At 39.3% G+C, this 18,341-nt stretch overlaps 2 protein-coding genes across 4 annotated transcripts in view; one reads left to right on the top strand and one right to left on the bottom strand.

Annotated features, from left to right (window-relative positions):
- col4a6 (collagen, type IV, alpha 6) overlaps positions 1-9,538 on the bottom strand; it is a 143,571-nt gene extending 134,033 nt beyond the window's left edge. For 2 of the 3 annotated variants that reach the window (XM_034149978.1, XM_034149979.1), the window contains exons 1-3: positions 9,408-9,537; positions 9,131-9,243; positions 8,921-8,966 (exon numbers count right to left, since the gene is read on the bottom strand). In XM_034149978.1, coding sequence (XP_034005869.1) covers positions 8,921-8,966; positions 9,131-9,141 — 57 coding nt within the window. In that variant the 5' untranslated portion in view covers positions 9,142-9,243; positions 9,408-9,537. Of the gene's footprint in view, positions 1-8,920; positions 8,967-9,130; positions 9,244-9,407 lie in introns of all 3 variants that reach the window. The other variant, XM_034149980.1, reaches the window with a different exon arrangement.
- A 3,823-nt stretch (positions 9,539-13,361) lies between these two features.
- Positions 13,362-18,341, top strand: part of col4a5 (collagen, type IV, alpha 5 (Alport syndrome)) — a 63,405-nt gene continuing 58,425 nt past the window's right edge. The window contains exon 1 of the mRNA XM_034149965.1: positions 13,362-13,656. Within this exon, the coding sequence (XP_034005856.1) occupies positions 13,567-13,656 (90 nt within the window). The 5' untranslated portion in view covers positions 13,362-13,566. The remainder of the gene's footprint in view (positions 13,657-18,341) is intronic.

Raw genomic sequence — 18,341 nt, 5'->3', positions numbered from 1 at the left:
TACTTTTACTTAAGTACAACGTCTGAGTACTTCTTCCACCTCTGTAGGCCTTGACAGAATAACCCTGCTTTCTCTCTGAGGTGTTTTCTTGCTCGTCTTCCTTTCACGAGAGGCAGAAAAAGCAGTGCGATAAACAGATCTGGAGCGCGGGGTGGAGGAATGTTAAGCCTTCGCCGCGGACCAGAGCCTCCCCGCTGCCTTTGTGTTTCGGCGACCTCTGACCCCAGAGAGTTCACCGCGACCAATCGGGGGACAAACTGACAGCGTGTGCTCCGTAGAAAAAGCAGGAGGTAGGAAGGAGGGGGTTTAGATATGTGAAAGAGACCCTGAAGATGACCCTTTTATTGGAAATGAGCAGAGATGGCAAAAGTACACACATCATTTACTCAAGTAGAAGTACAGATACTCGTGTTTAAAAATACTCTGGTGAAAGTAGAAGTACTGATTAAACTTCTTTACTCAAGTAAAAGTAAAGACTTTGAAATGTACTTCAGTAAAAAGTACCCATAACTAGCAGCTGTTTTAAAGAGTACCTGACCTCCCTTTATATTAATAGAACAATAATGTCATTGTTAGCTAATGAATGTTTCCATGCTGAACAACGGCAACATGACAACGTTTTCATTGGTCCCTCTTCTTTAGAGAAGACCAGGAAATGATGGATACACGGATCGTGTTCAAATCAATAGGCACGCAATGACTCTAAATAATAATGATCACGCCACCAAACACACATTCAAACTAAAGGAACCAGCCTGTTTGGGAAATGTGAGAAGTAGAAAGTACAGGTATTTGTGTTCAACATGTAAGAAGTAGAAAGTACAGGTATTTGGGTTCAACATGTAAGAAGTAGAAAGTACAGGTATTTGGGTTCAACATGTAAGAAGTAGAAAGTACAGGTATTTGAGTTCAACATGTAAGAAGTAGAAAGTACAGGTATTTGTGTTCAACATGTAAGAAGTAGAAAGTACAGGTATTAGTGTTCAAAATGTGAGAAGTAGAAAGTACAGGTATTTGTGTTCAACATGTAAGAAGTAGAAAGTACAGGTATTTGTGTTCAACATGTAAGAAGTAGAAAGTACAGGTATTTGTGTTCAACATGTAAGAAGTAGAAAGTACAGGTATTAGTGTTCAAAATGTGAGAAGTAGAAAGTACAGGTATTTGTGTTCAACATGTAAGAAGTAGAAAGTACAGGTATTTGGGTTCAAAATGTAAGAAGTAGAAAGTACAGGTATTTGGGTTCAACATGTAAGAAGTCAAAGTCATCAGAAAAATAAGTAGTGGAGTAAAGTACTGATACCAGAAAAATGTACTTAAGTACAGTAACAAAGTATTTGTACTCCACTACTTCCCACCTCTGGATATGTCGAAGCACTGGGGACCAAACATTGCAAATATACAAGATTCTTGCTCTCTGATGATGGTTGTTTCCCTGTCAGTTCTTGCCGTTTGTTGCCACAACCTTTAAAATGTCATGCATTTGATTTCCCCTTTACCTGCCAGTACTCACAAGACAGTCAGTGCCATATCAACTACATGAAACACACAAACAAAGTAGAGTTTAGCAATCGTTGTTTGGAAGCGCCCACCATATCTGCACCAAAGATAACACACAATTCATAAGCATGGATAAGAGAGACCGCTATCATTTCACTGATATGATAGCATGTAGAGACTGATGGATTCAGAAAGCATGACAAATGGGAATTTTGCCCGATGCACAAACAATGTTGACAAGTTAAGACAAACACACAGACAAAGACCAGTACCAAAATGTTAACAGAAGGTCTGTCAACAGTAACACAACACCACATTCTTATGAAGTATTACAGAGATTGCATGACCTTACCTAGGATAATAGACCTTTTCCATGGAAGGGTTTGTGTATCCTAAAGGTATCAATGAGGTCATCGTCATAGCGTGGAAAGCTAACAATGCTACCTGACATATGATGAAGGAAGATGGATCTAGCCAGGTATCAATACTTTAAAACTAATAAAACGTCACTTGTTGTTTTCAGTCACTCATAATGTAGGAATGTCAAACAAACATTGGTTTAAGCCTCTGAAATGTTCGGATTAGCTCGTTTTACAGACATTTTAAGCAATTTCCTTTAGTTTTCAACTGCCGATTGACAATATTGACGTCATTTTAGCCTATTGGTAGCAATTTGTAAGACTTTCCTGACATTTTAAAGACTAATCCGTGACTATCTAATCTCTAGTATCCCGCCTACACTTCAACATTTTACCCTGAACATGTTTTAATATCTATGTTCTCACATCTACCTCCTCTTGACTCCAGATTATCTTTGTGTACCACTGTTGTGGCATTACATAGCCTAGAAGCCTGTGTGTCCTTTAAATAGTTTTGAAGAGGGTATTTCCCAGTGAAATAAAAGCCTTCATCCCACCTGCACTAACAACACACACAAAGAGAGAGGTATAGGGTTTTATGAGGCTGGGAAACACGCACAAATGCATGTAAGCACCACACAGGTCGCAGAGTCTTAACGGTGGGCGTGGGAGAGGGATAGCAGGGGCTTTTGAACGGCACGTTTTATAGGTTTCCTAATGCACTTAGTGACAAAGTATTTTCCTCTGACGAAACTACAGAGAGAGAAGAGTGAGTGGAGGGGAGGAGGGGACAAGGAGCTTTGAAGAAATGTAAAGAAATTAGGTAATGGTGAGATTTCGAGTGGGAAAGAGAGACCATAGGAGGAAGAACATTTAATTAAAGGTCGCCTGTTATACTGATTTCCTTCATTATATTACAGGTCTCAGATATATACAAAACATGTCTCTGAAGTGTTTGCCTCGAAACACCAAAATTGCAGCATCCCATAATCCCCTCTGTTTTCAGCCCTGTTTCAAAAGTGCTGATTCTCTGTCTGTTACGTTAGATGAAAATAAGGAGCCCCTCCCCACGCCCCTCTGAGAGATATTTGGTTACAAAGAACGCAATGGTGCTCTAGGAGGAGATTCAGGTGATAAGGTGGGGGGGGGGGGTTACCTTGGTTGGTGATTGGCTGATGGTTACACAAGCCAACACATCGTTATGACATCATAAAGTGGCCAAAATCTGATCAGCTCATTTTCAGACAGGTTTTTATAGAAATGGATCAGGACAAAAAGAGAGAGAATCTTTGTTCCTGAAACTTTCAGAGTCTCTTTACACAGAGGGGACACATGTTGATGTAGAAGAGACATGAAGAAGAGGGGACACATGTTGATGTAGAAGAGACATGAAGAAGAGGGGACACATGTTGATGTAGAAGAGACATGGAGAAGAGGGGACACATGTTGATGTAGAAAAGACATGAAGAAGAGGGGACACATGTTGATGTAGAAGAGACATGGAGAAGAGGGGACACATGTTGATGTAGAAGAGACATGAAGAAGAGGGGACACATGTTGATGTAGAAGAGACATGAAGAAGAGGGGACACATGTTGATGTAGAAGAGACATGAAGAAGAGGGGACACATGTTGATGTAGAAGAGACATGAAGAAGAGGGGACACATGTTGATGTAGAAGAGACATGAAGAAGAGGGGACACATGGTGATGTAGAAGAGACATGAAGAAGAGGGGACACATGTTGATGTAGAAGAGACATGAAGAAGAGGGGACACATGTTGATGTAGAAGAGACGTGAAGAAGAGGGGACACATGTTGATGTAGAAGAGACATGAAGAAGAGGGGACACATGTTGATGTAGAAGAGACATGAAGAAGAGGGGACACATGGTGATGTAGAAGAGACATGAAGAAGAGGGGACACATGTTGATGTAGAAGAGACATGAAGAAGAGGGGACACATGTTGATGTAGAAGAGACATGGAGAAGAGGGGACACATGTTGATGTAGGAGAGACATGAAGAAGAGGGGACACATGTTGATGTAGAAGAGACATGGAGAAGAGGGGACACATGTTGATGTAGAAGAGACATGAAGAAGAGGGGACACATGTTTATGTAGAAGAGACATGAAGAAGTGGATTTTGCATAATAGGGGACCTTTAAAGAAAGACACATCTGCATCCTGACCCTCAACATGGGACAAAACAGCGTGACCCATCACATCAAACACACACTCTTTCTCCGGATTTACCATCGGTTTCTTTGCCTATCACATTTCAAAACAACGTCAGAACTTTTTTTTTACAAACTTCCCTCATCTAATCCATTCTTGTTTTCAGGGAAAAGCCTTAAGGGAATGTAAACCACAACACAAGGACTTCCAGGAACATACTGATATGTCAATAAGATGGACTTAAAAGTAAACCTACATGCAATTAGTAAGGCTGCAACTACAATTGTTTCAATTCTTACTGTACATGGAGTGCTGATGAATATATACTTAATTGATCAATTCATAGTTTAATTAGCCATAAAATGAAAGATACAAGTGAGAAATTGCATTTTTTATGTCACAAAGCCAAGGAAGGCATCTAACATTACTTTTTTTGTTTAAAAAGAGACCAAAACATATATGAATATTTCATATATGAAATATCAGTTTACTATTACATTTGTCAAAGAAAAACTGCACATTTCTGCACATTGGAGCAATAAGTGAACAGATACCTGAAAAAAAGACCATAAAACTTGAATCGATTGACAAAATATGCAGGTTAAGGTCTTGCAACTTAAAGTACTAATACAATATTCAAATGTAAATGATATAGGGAACTTTGGAAAGACACAGGAACGGTAAACAGTTTGTTGGGAACCACTACGTTGCAAATCAAACCACAAATCAACCTCTGACTTGTGGAAGCAGCGAGGGCAAAAAGTGATAGGAAAGGGGGGTGTGAGGGGGTAATGATCGGGTTAAGGGAGGAAGGGAAAGGAAGAAGGAGGTGGGGGACTCAGTTTGAGTTGGGGAGGGTCTAACAACCACAAATCAAGCGGTGATCAGTCGCCTCACTTAGCGTTTCTGGAATGTTCTAGTCTATAGCACCTGCAGGGAGTGGGAGACAAGTTCTGCCAAGCTCAGGAGGAATTCAACCAAAGGGGGGAGGGTGAGGAGAGGAGGGGGGAGTAAGTGGATGTCCCTGCAACATTTGTCAGTGTGTGAGCTTTTAGCATCACTCTTGCACCAAACCCACCTCTAATTGCATCTCTTCAGTTAAGGAGGGACTACTTTTTCTGCAGCAGCACAGAGTTAATGCCACTTTAACTGTCTCTAACGGCTTTATCACATCAATGTATCTCCACTAATTATACACTGTGCACACTTTGGAAACCAAATATTGCTAAAACTACAAGATAGGGATCTAGCTACTCTCTTTTCCACTCTGAAGTCTAGCTGATCCACAGATGCACTCGAGTTGATTCATTATAATATCAGCAATTTTGCATGTTTTAGCCCATTTCTAGCTAATTTCATTCATTTTTTAAGCAAAAAGGTCAATAATTTGCTGGTTCCAGCTTTAAAAATGTTGGGATTTTATGCTTTTTTGTTGTACATGATAGTAAACTGAATATGTTTGGTTGTTTTGGACTGTTGAGCTGAATTAATAATGCAATCAAATGTAAATAATGTATTTGTTTTTTAATGGCACCCATTGCTTATAGGAGGAGAATTGATAAACAGACAAACAGAAAATTGGCTTTAACTCAAAAGGATAATGAAATAATGCAGATTTGATGATCTCAATGACTCTTTGACAAATGGAAAACCAATGGGTTGGTTGAACAGTAGGAAATAACCACCCAAAAACGTAAAACTGCATAGCAAGCATAAAATAAACTTCAATTGAAAGGCGATAAAACTTGGAAAAACACCAGAATTATCTTTAAAAAAGGCAAAAATAATGTCAATCTGCCATAAAACGACACAAATCTCAGTTTCCGGCGTGAACTGTGCACGTACAACGTAACCAAGAGTGTCCAATTTTTTTTTAAATCCTCATATCTCACTAGCCTGCGATTAAACAGTATGTACAGTGTGTATCTGTCCAACCCATCCATCTTGCATTCCAACAAATGTAAAAAGTACATTTCCTTACCATCTAGGTATAGTAAAAAATCACTTGACTCTCCCTCCTTTTTCCTTCCCGTCATGCCTCCTCCCTTCACCTCACCATTCCTCCTCACCCCAGTGTGATGTTTTCTCTGTGCCAACAGCTGTGGCAGCCCTGACAGACACCCTCTCCGTATGTTCACTGAAACATCATTTTGGGAAGTCAGCTAACGCTAAGATAATCCATCAATATAACAACCATGCTTTTGTTAAAGTAAGCTACCTACTGTATATATGTGGGTTTGACGCTTAGATGTCAAATGAAGTAGACCAAAAGACACACATATGTTCTTATTAACTGTAAATTGGTGTTTCTAAATTAATGTTCAAACCTCCTGATAGCATCTTGTAGCAAGTTGGTTAAGTTAGCCTCAACAAACGTTTGGTTTTAGCCGCATAATTAGCTAGCAAACTCGCTAACAAGCAAGCTAATGCATGCTAACATGCTCTTCCTAAAGATGCACATAGTTCCAGTGGCTTAATGTGGTTTGTAACTCTTTGTAGCGCTGCGTTTGTTAGCTTGGGAAGTCAGTTTAGTTTTGGCATAACTAGCTAGCTAACTTGCAAACTAAACAATGCTGACCCACTACTATCAGCCACATCGAAAGCTTGCTACTTGCAGAAATGCTAACTAGACGGTAAACGATAGCTAACAGATAGGGTGGTTTGTTAGCTTAATGCACAACTTTTTTTATTTGGAGACACAGGAACTGAGGTCCAACAAAATGACGGTCAGACTGTTGTTTCACCCAAAATACATGTAAAATGTAGTGGTTTTAACTCATATGTACAAGCTTAAAAGGTATGGGTAATTATCGACGCCAACATCCAACCCTATCTCGTAATAATAATAATTTCCACCATAAAATACATTTTGGGCTGGACAGCAGCTAAAGACACGATTACAAGGGTTACAGGAGCCCAGACCACCCAACAAACTAATCTGTCAGTCACTCAACACACACACACGTATCCATCTACTCAGCCACCCACACACACACACACACACACACACATATATACAACACAAAACAACGGGGAGGTTGGAAGTGGGTGGAGAAGTCAATTCAAAGTCAATGCAGCTCCATCAGATGAGTCCTATTGAGACGCAGGAAGCTTTTTGCTGTTCATTCGCTTTAATGTCTCCCCGTCAGCGTCTCTGTCAAAGACAACGACCGCCTTACTTCAGTTTCCTGTCACTCGGCTCATAGAGCAAGGCACTAACACTGCTAGGGTTGAAGGTTTGTGTCTGACTGTTGAAGTTTGGCAAAGGATTTAGATTTATTTTGCACCAACTGTGCTTGAAATTGCGTGAAATTATGATATAATAAATTGTAGTGAAATGTAGCTTCGTACATTTACTCTTGTACTGTACTGTGCAATTTGTAGGTACTTGTAATTGAGTATAATTATTATAGACATCTTCTCCAATACATGTTTTCTCCACCTCATGTACTTCACAGCTTTGTTTTCTAGTTACTTTGTAAACTTCTGCAAGCTAATACCAACCGTAACATAAAAAAAGGACATATTTCAAAAAATTAAACCACATACCACCTTAAAACTAATTCAACTACAACAGTACTTATATACTATTTGGAAGCTTTTACGTAACACCAATGTAATGTTGGAGCATACAGACATTAATTACATTATATAGCTTTCACTTTTGCTTCTCCTCAACCTAAAGTCCTGCCCAATTAACAAGAAAGAAGCCATGTTTGAATGACAGCATCAAACAGCCCCACTCCCCTTTCATATTCTAATTTGGGAGGTAGTGGGTGTAGTGACCTTTCCCTTCACAATTTAACCTGACCCTTGTCATCACAGATGGCCAATCTGTGTCTCAATAACGCATTTAAACACTTCAACCGCCTCTGTGTATACTATTATATGTATTAAATGTGGGTATGGAGCGTATAAATACTGATTTGGGATGGTTAAATATCTCAGAATGCTTATTATGGGATATATTTAAGTCATTTCTTACTGCATAAATACTTAAATTAATGAGCTTTTACTGCATTGTATGTTCTGATGTTTAAAAGTATGATTTGACAAAATGAAATGAGAAACTAGGAATAGATTATCTGCCCTTGAAAATGCTATATACCTTCAAATAGACCCCATATACTCAGGATTTAAATGAAATATAAGAATGCACAAAAAGGTTGTTTAAAGAGAGAAATAATCCCTGTTTGCTTGCACTGTCTTGCAGCAGCAGATTACTCAGAAAGTCTTGCAAAGGTGTGGCTTAGAAAAAGGCACATTGCCCTAAAAACCTCCTTCATTTAAATATTCATCAGGGGGGCGGGGCTTGAATTGCAAACGACTGAGCGGGCCATCTCAAATATGAGCTGCTTTTTTCTATCATTCGGGCTACTAAAAAGTGCAATCTTTACACCAAAGCTCTAAAAAAAACATCCATTGCTAAAAGTGCACACATGGTGCAACACAGAACTCACTTGGAGTAAAATAGGTCCTTAAAAGACAATAAAAATACTGCAAACACTGACTGAAGTGTCCTTAAAGATGTGTAGTATGAAATATATTCAGAAATGTGTCTCTTTATGCCAGACTGAAGACACCCACAGCGTGATGCATGTAGGGACACTTCTGCAAAGTGCATATGGACAACATGAGTATGGAAGGCACTTTATAAACATAATTTATGCAACCAGCTTTGAAAATGATGATGTTAAAACGTTTTTAAAACTTTCCAAATTAGCTCGGTTGAGACATTTACATGCAACAGGTTCAGGAAAAGTATTTTGTGCAGCAGTTTGAATGCAAAAACTCCATCGTTTATCTGTTGCATTTGTGCTCTAAATAAACGGTGGAGCTGAGAGCCACTTCACCTGAAGGAGAGTAATAATAAGCAAAAGGGACTTACTCCGTGCGCAGATCCCACCGCCAAGGCGACTGCTATCATACAAATCCTGCCAGGGAAATAAACATTTTAAGTTAGTTTGTGTTTCCAAGTGTTTATTTGGCAGGTTAAGTGAGCCGGAGCTCGCTTTCAGCCGCGACAAACGCCGTGGCAAAGCCGATAACTTTAAAATAAAAAAGTTGCAGCGTGATTTTAAAGAGGAAAATGGCTTACAGGAGTTTCATTTTGGTGAGTAGATGGGGTAAATCACAGGTACTCGATCCCCTTGTCTTCACCAGCAAGGTACTTCAAACGCGCTCATCGACTGCTCCAAAAAACCCTGTCATCTACCCGGAGACAGAAAGAGAGAGATAAAGTAGTCCCACCGACAAACACAACCAACGTTTACACACACACTCTGACGTCCCCACGCATTAAAACACAACCACCACAGGAAACAAATGTGTTTGTAGGTGATTTCTTTGATAAAATGAGAGCTTATCCAACTCACCAAAGTTGCAGCGGTGAAGTCGCTGCTGCGCTCTCCGGGTTGTTGCGCTTGAAACTCAGCAGCGCAGCACAGAGCAGGAGAGGAGGGGCCAACACATGTCATTCATGCCTCCATACCTTTGGCTTCAACAGGAGATTTTACCCACTCACACACACCAGAACCAACTCACACACACCAGAACCTCTTCAGTGCAGCAGAGGAGGCTCTTCAGTCCGGAGACAGTCTTTAGTTGGGTTAAATCTATGAAAAAAAGACAAAAATATGAAAATATCTCACTAATAAAGAAAGTATAAAGACTTTTACTGTACACCCCATAATATGAACACACTATGCCTAGAAAGTGAGTTTATCAAGACTGTAAAGTTACCTTTTGATTGATTTGAAACATTAGGACCCATTAAAAACATCATAGTGGCCATGATACTCATTTAGGTCTGAATAAACAGTAATTTAATCGCCTGTTGTCGCATGATCTTTCGGTTGTTTAGAACAAATCTGCAGCTTACAAAAAGGCTTGGTTTTACATTTAATTAAAACATATGATCCTTTGGCGACAACAAGAGATTTTAACATTTCGGAGAGTCTTTAGTTTCTTGTAATGAATAGCAAAAAGTAAAGAAAATGTCTTTTAAAGACATTTTGAGATCTTTATTCCCACAAAGCTCAATAATGAGTTGATAGAAACTTTGATGAACATGTTACTTCACTGTATTCCCCATAATATCAACACAATATCCCTAAAAGGTAAGTTTCTCTAAGACTGTAAAGTGACGTTATGATCAGTTTGCAACATTTTCACCCATACAAACATCATAATGGTCATATGATAGGATTCAAATGCTTTATTGCGTAGTTTTGGCAATGAAAATCTTAAGAACCAGGCTCCACAACAATGCAACAAAAAGGAAAAAATACATATATAAGTAATAAAACAATAAGGATTGTGCAAACTCAATGTAGTCTTCTAAAAGCAGTATGCTTTATTTATAATTGTCTCTGGTTGCATGATATTTCTTCGGTGTATAACAAATGTGCAACTTATAAAAAGGCCTAGTTTTACCTTAAATTATAAAATGGATCCTGCAAATGCATTCAGGATTATTATAGCTCAGCATTCTCATATCTATGTTAAGCATGGGATCAAATTAAAAACTTTGTTTAAACACCTCTGTCCTGATATGCTGCTCTAAACACGGTGCAGACACTGAGTTACTCAAGTTGCAAACAGTCCCATTTTAGCTCTTGGACAGTCTATTTTTGTTCAACTTGACCTCAGGGAGTCTTCAACACATATGACTACATGATAATTTATCTATGACTGCATTGTGTTGACATTACACTCATGTTTCTGTTTAAATTATATAATCTCTCTTGTATAAAGGCATCTCAGTGCTACTCAACAGCTTGTTTTAGAGCTGTGGAGTACCGCAGGGCTCCACCATGGGACCTTTGTACTTTTGCACTTTGAATGCCTATTATTTATTTTCATTGCTACATTACATTACATTACATTACAGGTCATTTGTTAGACGCTTTTATCCAAAGCGACTTACATACATTCAGTACTGTGGACAATCCCCACAGGAGCAATTTGGGGTGGTGAAGTGTCTTGCCCAGGGACACAACGACATGCTGAGTGCAGTGGGACTCGAACTTGCTACCCCCTGATTCGAAGTCCAGCACACTATCCACTGAGCCACAGCCTCCCCTCTACATGAATCAGAATATTAGTTACTTTACACCCCACATTAACCCTTGAGCCCATATATTAGAACAAGTTAAAACCTAAGAAGCTTTTGAAAGTCACCATACACTAACTCCTACAATTTCGAACAATGTCACAATCTTTGCAGAGATGAAGTGAAAAATGGAAATGTGTCTTCCTGCTTATATAAATGGGTTGGACAAAATATAAGGGTTAGGGTTAAAGTTGGGAATGAAGTGGGTTACAAAACATAATTCAACAGAAACACAAACAGCCTCCAAAGTGACCATAAAGTTGAATTAACATTTCTCGAGTACAGTTTCAAAGCTAGACATTATAACCTTTGTGAGGGTAGGTTTAATTGACTATCATATCTGATTGCATTAGTTTAATAAGATGGCAGGTTGGTGTAGGAATGCTGATTGGACATTTAGGTACACCCAACTTGTGAAGAGTGTCAAGAATAACACAAGACGTATTTGTATTGTCAGCCTATTCTCCTGAAAATCTTGTTAATTTAAAACAGTGTGCATTGTCAATTACATTTAGAGGGAATCGTACATTTATCGTAAGTCCTTGTAGGAAGAAGGTTGGGTTGGATGCCGGGTTCAACAATCTTTTGACTTTTTCTAAAAAACAAACAAACCCAATGTCAATTTTGACTTGTTTTATCAAATCAAATCAAGTTTTATTTATATAGCACATTTTTAAAACGATTTTTGGTCGAGCCAAAGTGCTGTACATGCAATAAAAACACTTTACTACAATAGCAAACAGAAGACAACAAATTACAATAGCAACAATTAAAATCACACACAGGGAAATGTCAGGAGTCGTGCTCCGCTCTGACTAGAAGGCCAGAGATAAGAAGTGAGTCTTAAGTGTAGATTTAAAAACCCCTAGGGTCTGGGCCGACCTCACATGGAGGGGCAGAGTGTTCCAGAGCCTAGGGCCAGCTGCTGCGAAGGCTCGGTGCCCTCGGGTTTTGAGCCTGGTCTTGGGCACTATCAGCAGCAGCTGGTCAGCCGACCTTAAAGCTTTGGCTGGGGTGTAGCGATGGATGACGGATAAGCCGGAGCCAGCCCATTTAGTTTGAACTTAGTTAAGCAAGTGAACTTACTAACATATGTAACTTAGCCTACATAACATAACTAACGTTGTTCATTTGTTAATTTGACATAATTTAAGTTATGTAAAAAACGTTTTTGTTTTAACAGAAACCAAGAGTTTGTTTTCAATTCATAACATTATTCTTGTTTTTAAAACTAGTGTCATTGAGAATGCAGCGTTGTTTATGCAAACGTCATTTTTAAAAAGGGATACAAGGTTATTTTCCATTGTCGTCCTTTATATTCAATACATTTACTTCAAGTCAATACTCCCATTTAGAGAAAAATATATTATAATTTACAAAGTGAACTTGTGGTCTACTGGCTCTGTCTACACAAACTTGTGAAACAAATCAACGATCATTAACTCCAGGTTACGTTATAACTTCAAGCCTCCCTAAAGAATGTCATCTGCATTTTAGGTGTTCTTCCGGGACCTACTTCATGGACTTTAAAGATTCAATTATATGTTAAACTGTAAGAAAAGGGAAATCTCCAACTAAAATGTCAGTATATTAATTTAATATGTGTTTTAGGATGTCTGGATAATCAAATCCATATAGTTACAGTTATACAGCAGCTTTGCATATGACTTTTCCCATTCACATAATAGCCTTTTTGCATTACACCCTATCAAAAGAATGCAGTAAAATTCGAAGGAAAGGTGATGCACTTTTGTTTTGTTTTAAAGAAATCAATCTGACTTTACTTCTGCCCGCAGCAACCCTCTGTCAAGAGTCAAAAGTGAGTATTTGGCCCTTAATAATCTGGCAGGAATGCAAACATGCCTGGGCATATAGAAAATGTCAAATAAAGGTTTAATGTCAAACCTTCTTTTGTGGAGCCTCAGGCATGGGTAGGATTTGGGAGGCAAGAATGAAGGCAACATATCCATCCGCCTGCGAGGTCCTAACATTATTAGGTTATTTCTGATTTGAAAGTGTTTTAAAACAAATCTGAACTGAAGACATCAAACAAAGATTACTAGTAGTGGATGACATTTAAGATGCAATTCACTCGGAAACCTTATTTTTCACGAGTTGTCTGAGTCAGTGTAGGTGCCAGGGGAGATGATATCACTGCGCACTGCCTTTGGAAAGTAGATCCGGCTGGGCAGGTTTGCAAGTCGAGGAGAGAAAAAGTTAGAGAGGGGGACTGCAGAGGCGCAGCCACAGCCAGGACCACTGCAGCCTCTGCACGCGCAACAAACAGCCGAGAACAAGTGCCTTTCTGACCATTTTCTATTTCACTGAGAAGCAAGTGTGCAGAGGGGGAATTAGGGCTATGCCTCGCGAGTAGAAAGAAAGTAGATTTTGTGAGTGGTGTCCTGTTTAATTCCCACAAGATGAATAAAGACTTGAAGAGCCTGAGCCAGCTCGCCGTGCCTCTGCTGCTTTTCGCCCTGTGCGTCGCGGTGCAGCGATCCGAGTCAGCGGTAAGTGCCTTTAAACTTCTTCTTTTTTGCAAAGATTTTTACAGATTTAAGGGCTTTTCCCTCCGCAAACACCCCGCACCTAGAGACCTATCTTCGGTCAGCCGGCGCCGGGACTCCACCGGCTCCAACCACGATTTATAAATAGAGAGGCTGCTTTATAACAAGTGCTTCTGCTCGCATAATAATCATATTACCGATTCTCCTGTTGATGCATTAAAACAACCGCACGTTTTCACGCTTTTACAGAGGCTTTTATGGCACTTTTTAACGACCTTCACGGGCTCTGCTTTGTAGTTTCATGGGAGAATCGGGACGGAGTTTCTGTCCCTCTTTGCGCATCACGTTTCTTCCTCCCTGCTGGAGGCAACCTGTAGCAACACGCCGACCATAATGCACTTTACCCAGCCTGAATATACTTTAATTCCTGTTATGAATAACTTAAAAACATTAGATGTGTGTGTGGAGAAGTGTGGCGACGCAGAGTCCTCCTCTCCCGTCACTAGTTTGTCTTTAAATCAGATTAATAATGTTAATTCCTGCTCTGACACTTATGAAACAGTCTGATACTAGCCTTTTCTTAAATATCCTGTGCGTAATTACGCTTGGTTTCATCCATTTCCAGCCCATAAGAGCGGGAATGTGATTTTCAGCAGCTTTATGAAGGTGCATCTCCCCTGCAGGTGTGTTTTATGTTGACAGCACATTCTTCTATTGAAGTATAGACACTAAAAGCGATCTTTATTGCTCCTCCTAACACCATGCAGACTTAGATTCTGTGCAGAAACAAGACTTTTAGTGGCTGTTTTATCACCTAACATGCCTCATTGAGATGTATTAGCATCCAGGAGGAGTGTGTGTGTGTGTGTGTGTGCGTGTGTGTGTGCGTGTGTGTGTGTGCGTGTGTGTATGCATCTTCCCTCTGCATAAGTTAAAGTGGCTGCAGCTCTCCAACTTCCCCATCAAACTCTGTCCGGCTTCTCATGTATAATACTCCAACTGGCTATCTGTGTTATGAATATGCACACCTCATTAATAATTCATGAGCTGTATATTAGCCCCGCCCACATTCAAGGCGTGTCCAATCAGGTATGCACACTAGCTGTTCATCAGTATGTATGGCATGAAGACTTTTTATGTTCCAGCTTTTATCCTTTTTTTTTTTATCCTTATCCTTATCATCTTGAATCCTATGTATCTATGGCAGTATTTCATTATGTAATAGTGAAACAAATGCATGTTTTTAGGCCATGAACACCACTTTCCAGATGTCAGGGTGAGATTGAAGCCCCTCTTGAAGTTGCACAAAGTTTATACTAAAGCATTTTGTATAAATACAATCCCAGGTGGCTCAGTTTATACAGCTTGTTGAAAAAATACACAACTGAGGATCTTTTTCCTGCCTGCCAGGTGGTGTTCCTCCGCTATAAAACAAATTCAATCTACATTATGTTGTTTTTACAAGGGGCGGACATCATGTGACAATCTATTTCTCTAGGAGGTAAATAGGTCCTAATGACAAGAAGCAAACAGTTATACCCTTAAGTGTATTGTCAGCGACTAATAGAAGATGCTCTCTTAGTAGAATATTGACAATCAAGTGTTATCTCTTAAAGGCGTGTTTGGAGATGTCGTCTATATTACATGCGTGACAGAGGGGCTGTCATTGTCGCCATGGAGATGAAGGAGGGGGGTCCACTTTCTATATAGGAATGTGGTTGACCCCCCCCCCCCCCCCCCTCTTGAGTAGGATGAGGAAGTTCAGAGGGGAGAGGGTGAAGATGGATAGAAGAGACACACAAAACATCAAGCTAAGGTTCATAAAAGATCAATGATTGAGCGTGAAAGTCCATTCATGACCTTGGGGAGCAATTTTTGGTCACTTATTTTAACTTTTAACCACATCTCACACATTTTAGGAGTAATTGGAGGTGGATTGGGGTGTGAAAAAAGTGATGCAGGTGTTGTTGCACGGTCTTTTTTTCCCACTTTCTACCTCTACACACACACACACACTTTCTCTCACACACACACATTCCCAGTTGTTCCTGGTTATGTCTGATCTGCACCAGTGTTCTCACTGAGGCCCCCTAGTGGAGAAGGTTTATATTACATACAACCACTAAATATTTGATCTCTGTATTCATCTTGAATTTTTTTTAATCACTTTTCACATAAATAAACATGCAGTTCTAAACAGATTTGATACTAAATATAATCTCCTTTTGTTTCCTAATTATCTGTAAACTCTCTTATTTTTTGACCACTAATATTCTTTAAATCCACTTAAGAAAATACGTTTTTCACTTAAAAAAGCCCCTTTTTCCTGATAGATTATGTACAAATTGACATCTGGGTATGCATGGTTTACATAAGACAGCGCAAATAAGGATAACAGGGATACATCTGCAACTACATTTAAACATATGTACACACACATACAAAGAGAGTCTTATTCATTTAGTAACTTCTTAAAAAACAAATTCTAATGCATCACTGTTTCTTAGCGTTTTGGTCATGTGAGTGTGTGTGTGTGTGTGTGTGCGTGCGTAGTATTAATCCTCACCCAGATATGATCTCCTCTCCATAGAGCCAGGTGAGGGAGTTCAGAGGTAATGTATACCTGGAGGTTCTCCTTTGAACCCGTCATGCAGCACAACCACAAACACACACTTAATTTGATGCATGCTTTCCTGTGCACACACACACACATATACACACACCCTCACCTTTTACCTGACCCACATCCCAGGTGGAGCTCTCTGTGTGTGTGTGTGTGTATGTGTATGTGTGTATGTGTATGTGTATGTGTATGTGTATGTGTATGTGTATGTGTATGTGTATGTGTATGTGTATGTGTGTGTGTGTGTATGTGTGTGTGTGTGTGTGTGTGTGTGTGTGTGTATGTGTATGTGTATGTGTATGTGTATGTGTATGTGTGTGTGTGTGTGTGTGTGTGGTAGCCATAACATCCTCATATTGCAGAGATACATCTGTCATGTTGTCTCACACCACAGCGCTGCATCTTTCTCATCTGATCTCTTAGATTGTTGCTTTCTATGACTTCCTTTAAGGGCATATCTATAAAAAAAGTGATTGCATTTGAAGAATTCCTGAAAGTTACAGCAGTTTTAAAACGTCAAAACTGCAGAGAAATGCAGAGAAATGCAACAAACCAAAGCTCTTCATGGAAAATAAATCCACTATGCCACTATTTTATTAAGACCCATGCAACAAAAATACTATTTACTCCCATTTTTAGCACCTCAAGTGTTTTTTTTACACCTATTTTCCTCGATCTTTAGTGAGAATACACTTTAATATACATATTTGTAATGATTGGTCCGACAGAACAAGTTTATGAAGAAGTCACATTGGCATTTAGGTGATAAGTATGCATTTTCACTATTTGTTGGACACCAAATCTGTTAGATGCAGCTCTACTTACACGGCATGCATAGTACAAAGTGCTGCAGTTGCTTTATAGATTATTCAGGGTAAAAAAAGGCGCCAAAAGTATTTATTTTGCTGGCTTGCAGTTACCACATTTTGTATACAGCATTTTATATTTAAATAAATAGATATTCTGTACTATTTTTAAGCAAACACAGCTGCAGATTTAGCCCGTTCGACCCACGCAAAAATCAAACCTGCACTCTTTCTTAAACCTACCCAAACGTACCTCTCCTCTTTACCCGGCTGTATCTCCCTCCCTTTTCTCCCCCATGCCTCTCTCCCACTCCCACTCCCTTCCCTTTGTGTCTGTTCTTGAAGGCAAATTCCATCTTTATCTCACCTGCTCCGAGACGAGCTGCTTAAACAAGCCTCGTGTTGGCAGCTTCATATTTACCTCCTTTGTATAGTTACACATTGTAGAGGACGGTACTCTGTGTGTACGTGTGTGTGTGTACGTGTGTGTGTGTGTGTGTGTGTGTGTGTGTGTGTGTGTGTGTGTGTGTGTGTGTGTGGAATTCACACCTCGGTGATAATGAGCTGAAGATGCCATTAGGATTAACAGGTGGACTAAAGTCAATGAGAGCTAACACCACATGTTGACACAGCTAATTACCTTCATCCAGAACTTTCTCTCCTTCCTCCTCTTCGTCACCCTCACACTGTAGGAAGAAGAAGAAGCGACAGTAAATTATGGGAAGTTATTAAAGAAGCAGAAATAGATGTAGAAATACTACTAATATAGCAGCAGCAGAAGAAGCAGTAGTAGAAGTTGCATAAGTGTTAATACTATTAGTAGCGGATTAGCGGATTATTTAATGGATTAATTGGTTAATCGTTTGGTTTATAAAAGGTCAGAAAATAGTGAAACATGTCCAGTTGTTCAAAGTCCAAGGTGATGTGTTGTTTTGTCAATTTAAAAACCAAAATATATTCATTTAATTATTATATAAAGCAGAGGAAAGCAGCATAACTGCATATTTGAGAAGCTGAAAACAGGTTTTTAATGCAAATTTTGAATGAAAGATTCCTTTAAAAATTAACCGATTATCAAAATAGTTGTTTTTTTTCCTATTGATTGACATATCGATAAGTCGACTAATCGATAGCTTTAGTAGTATTAGAAAAGGTTAATAGCAGTAGTATTAGTTGTAGAAGTTGCAGTATATGAACTAGTAGAATGAGTTACAGTATTTGCAAGAGTTTTAATAGTAGTAGTCGAAGGATATCTAGTA

The sequence above is a fragment of the Trematomus bernacchii genome, unplaced genomic scaffold (genome assembly GCF_902827165.1).
Source record: "Trematomus bernacchii unplaced genomic scaffold, fTreBer1.1, whole genome shotgun sequence".
NCBI classification, from domain to species: Eukaryota; Metazoa; Chordata; class Actinopteri; order Perciformes; family Nototheniidae; genus Trematomus; species Trematomus bernacchii.
The sequence above is the reverse complement of the archived record's forward strand: the minus strand, read 5'-3'. Positions and strand labels throughout refer to the sequence as shown.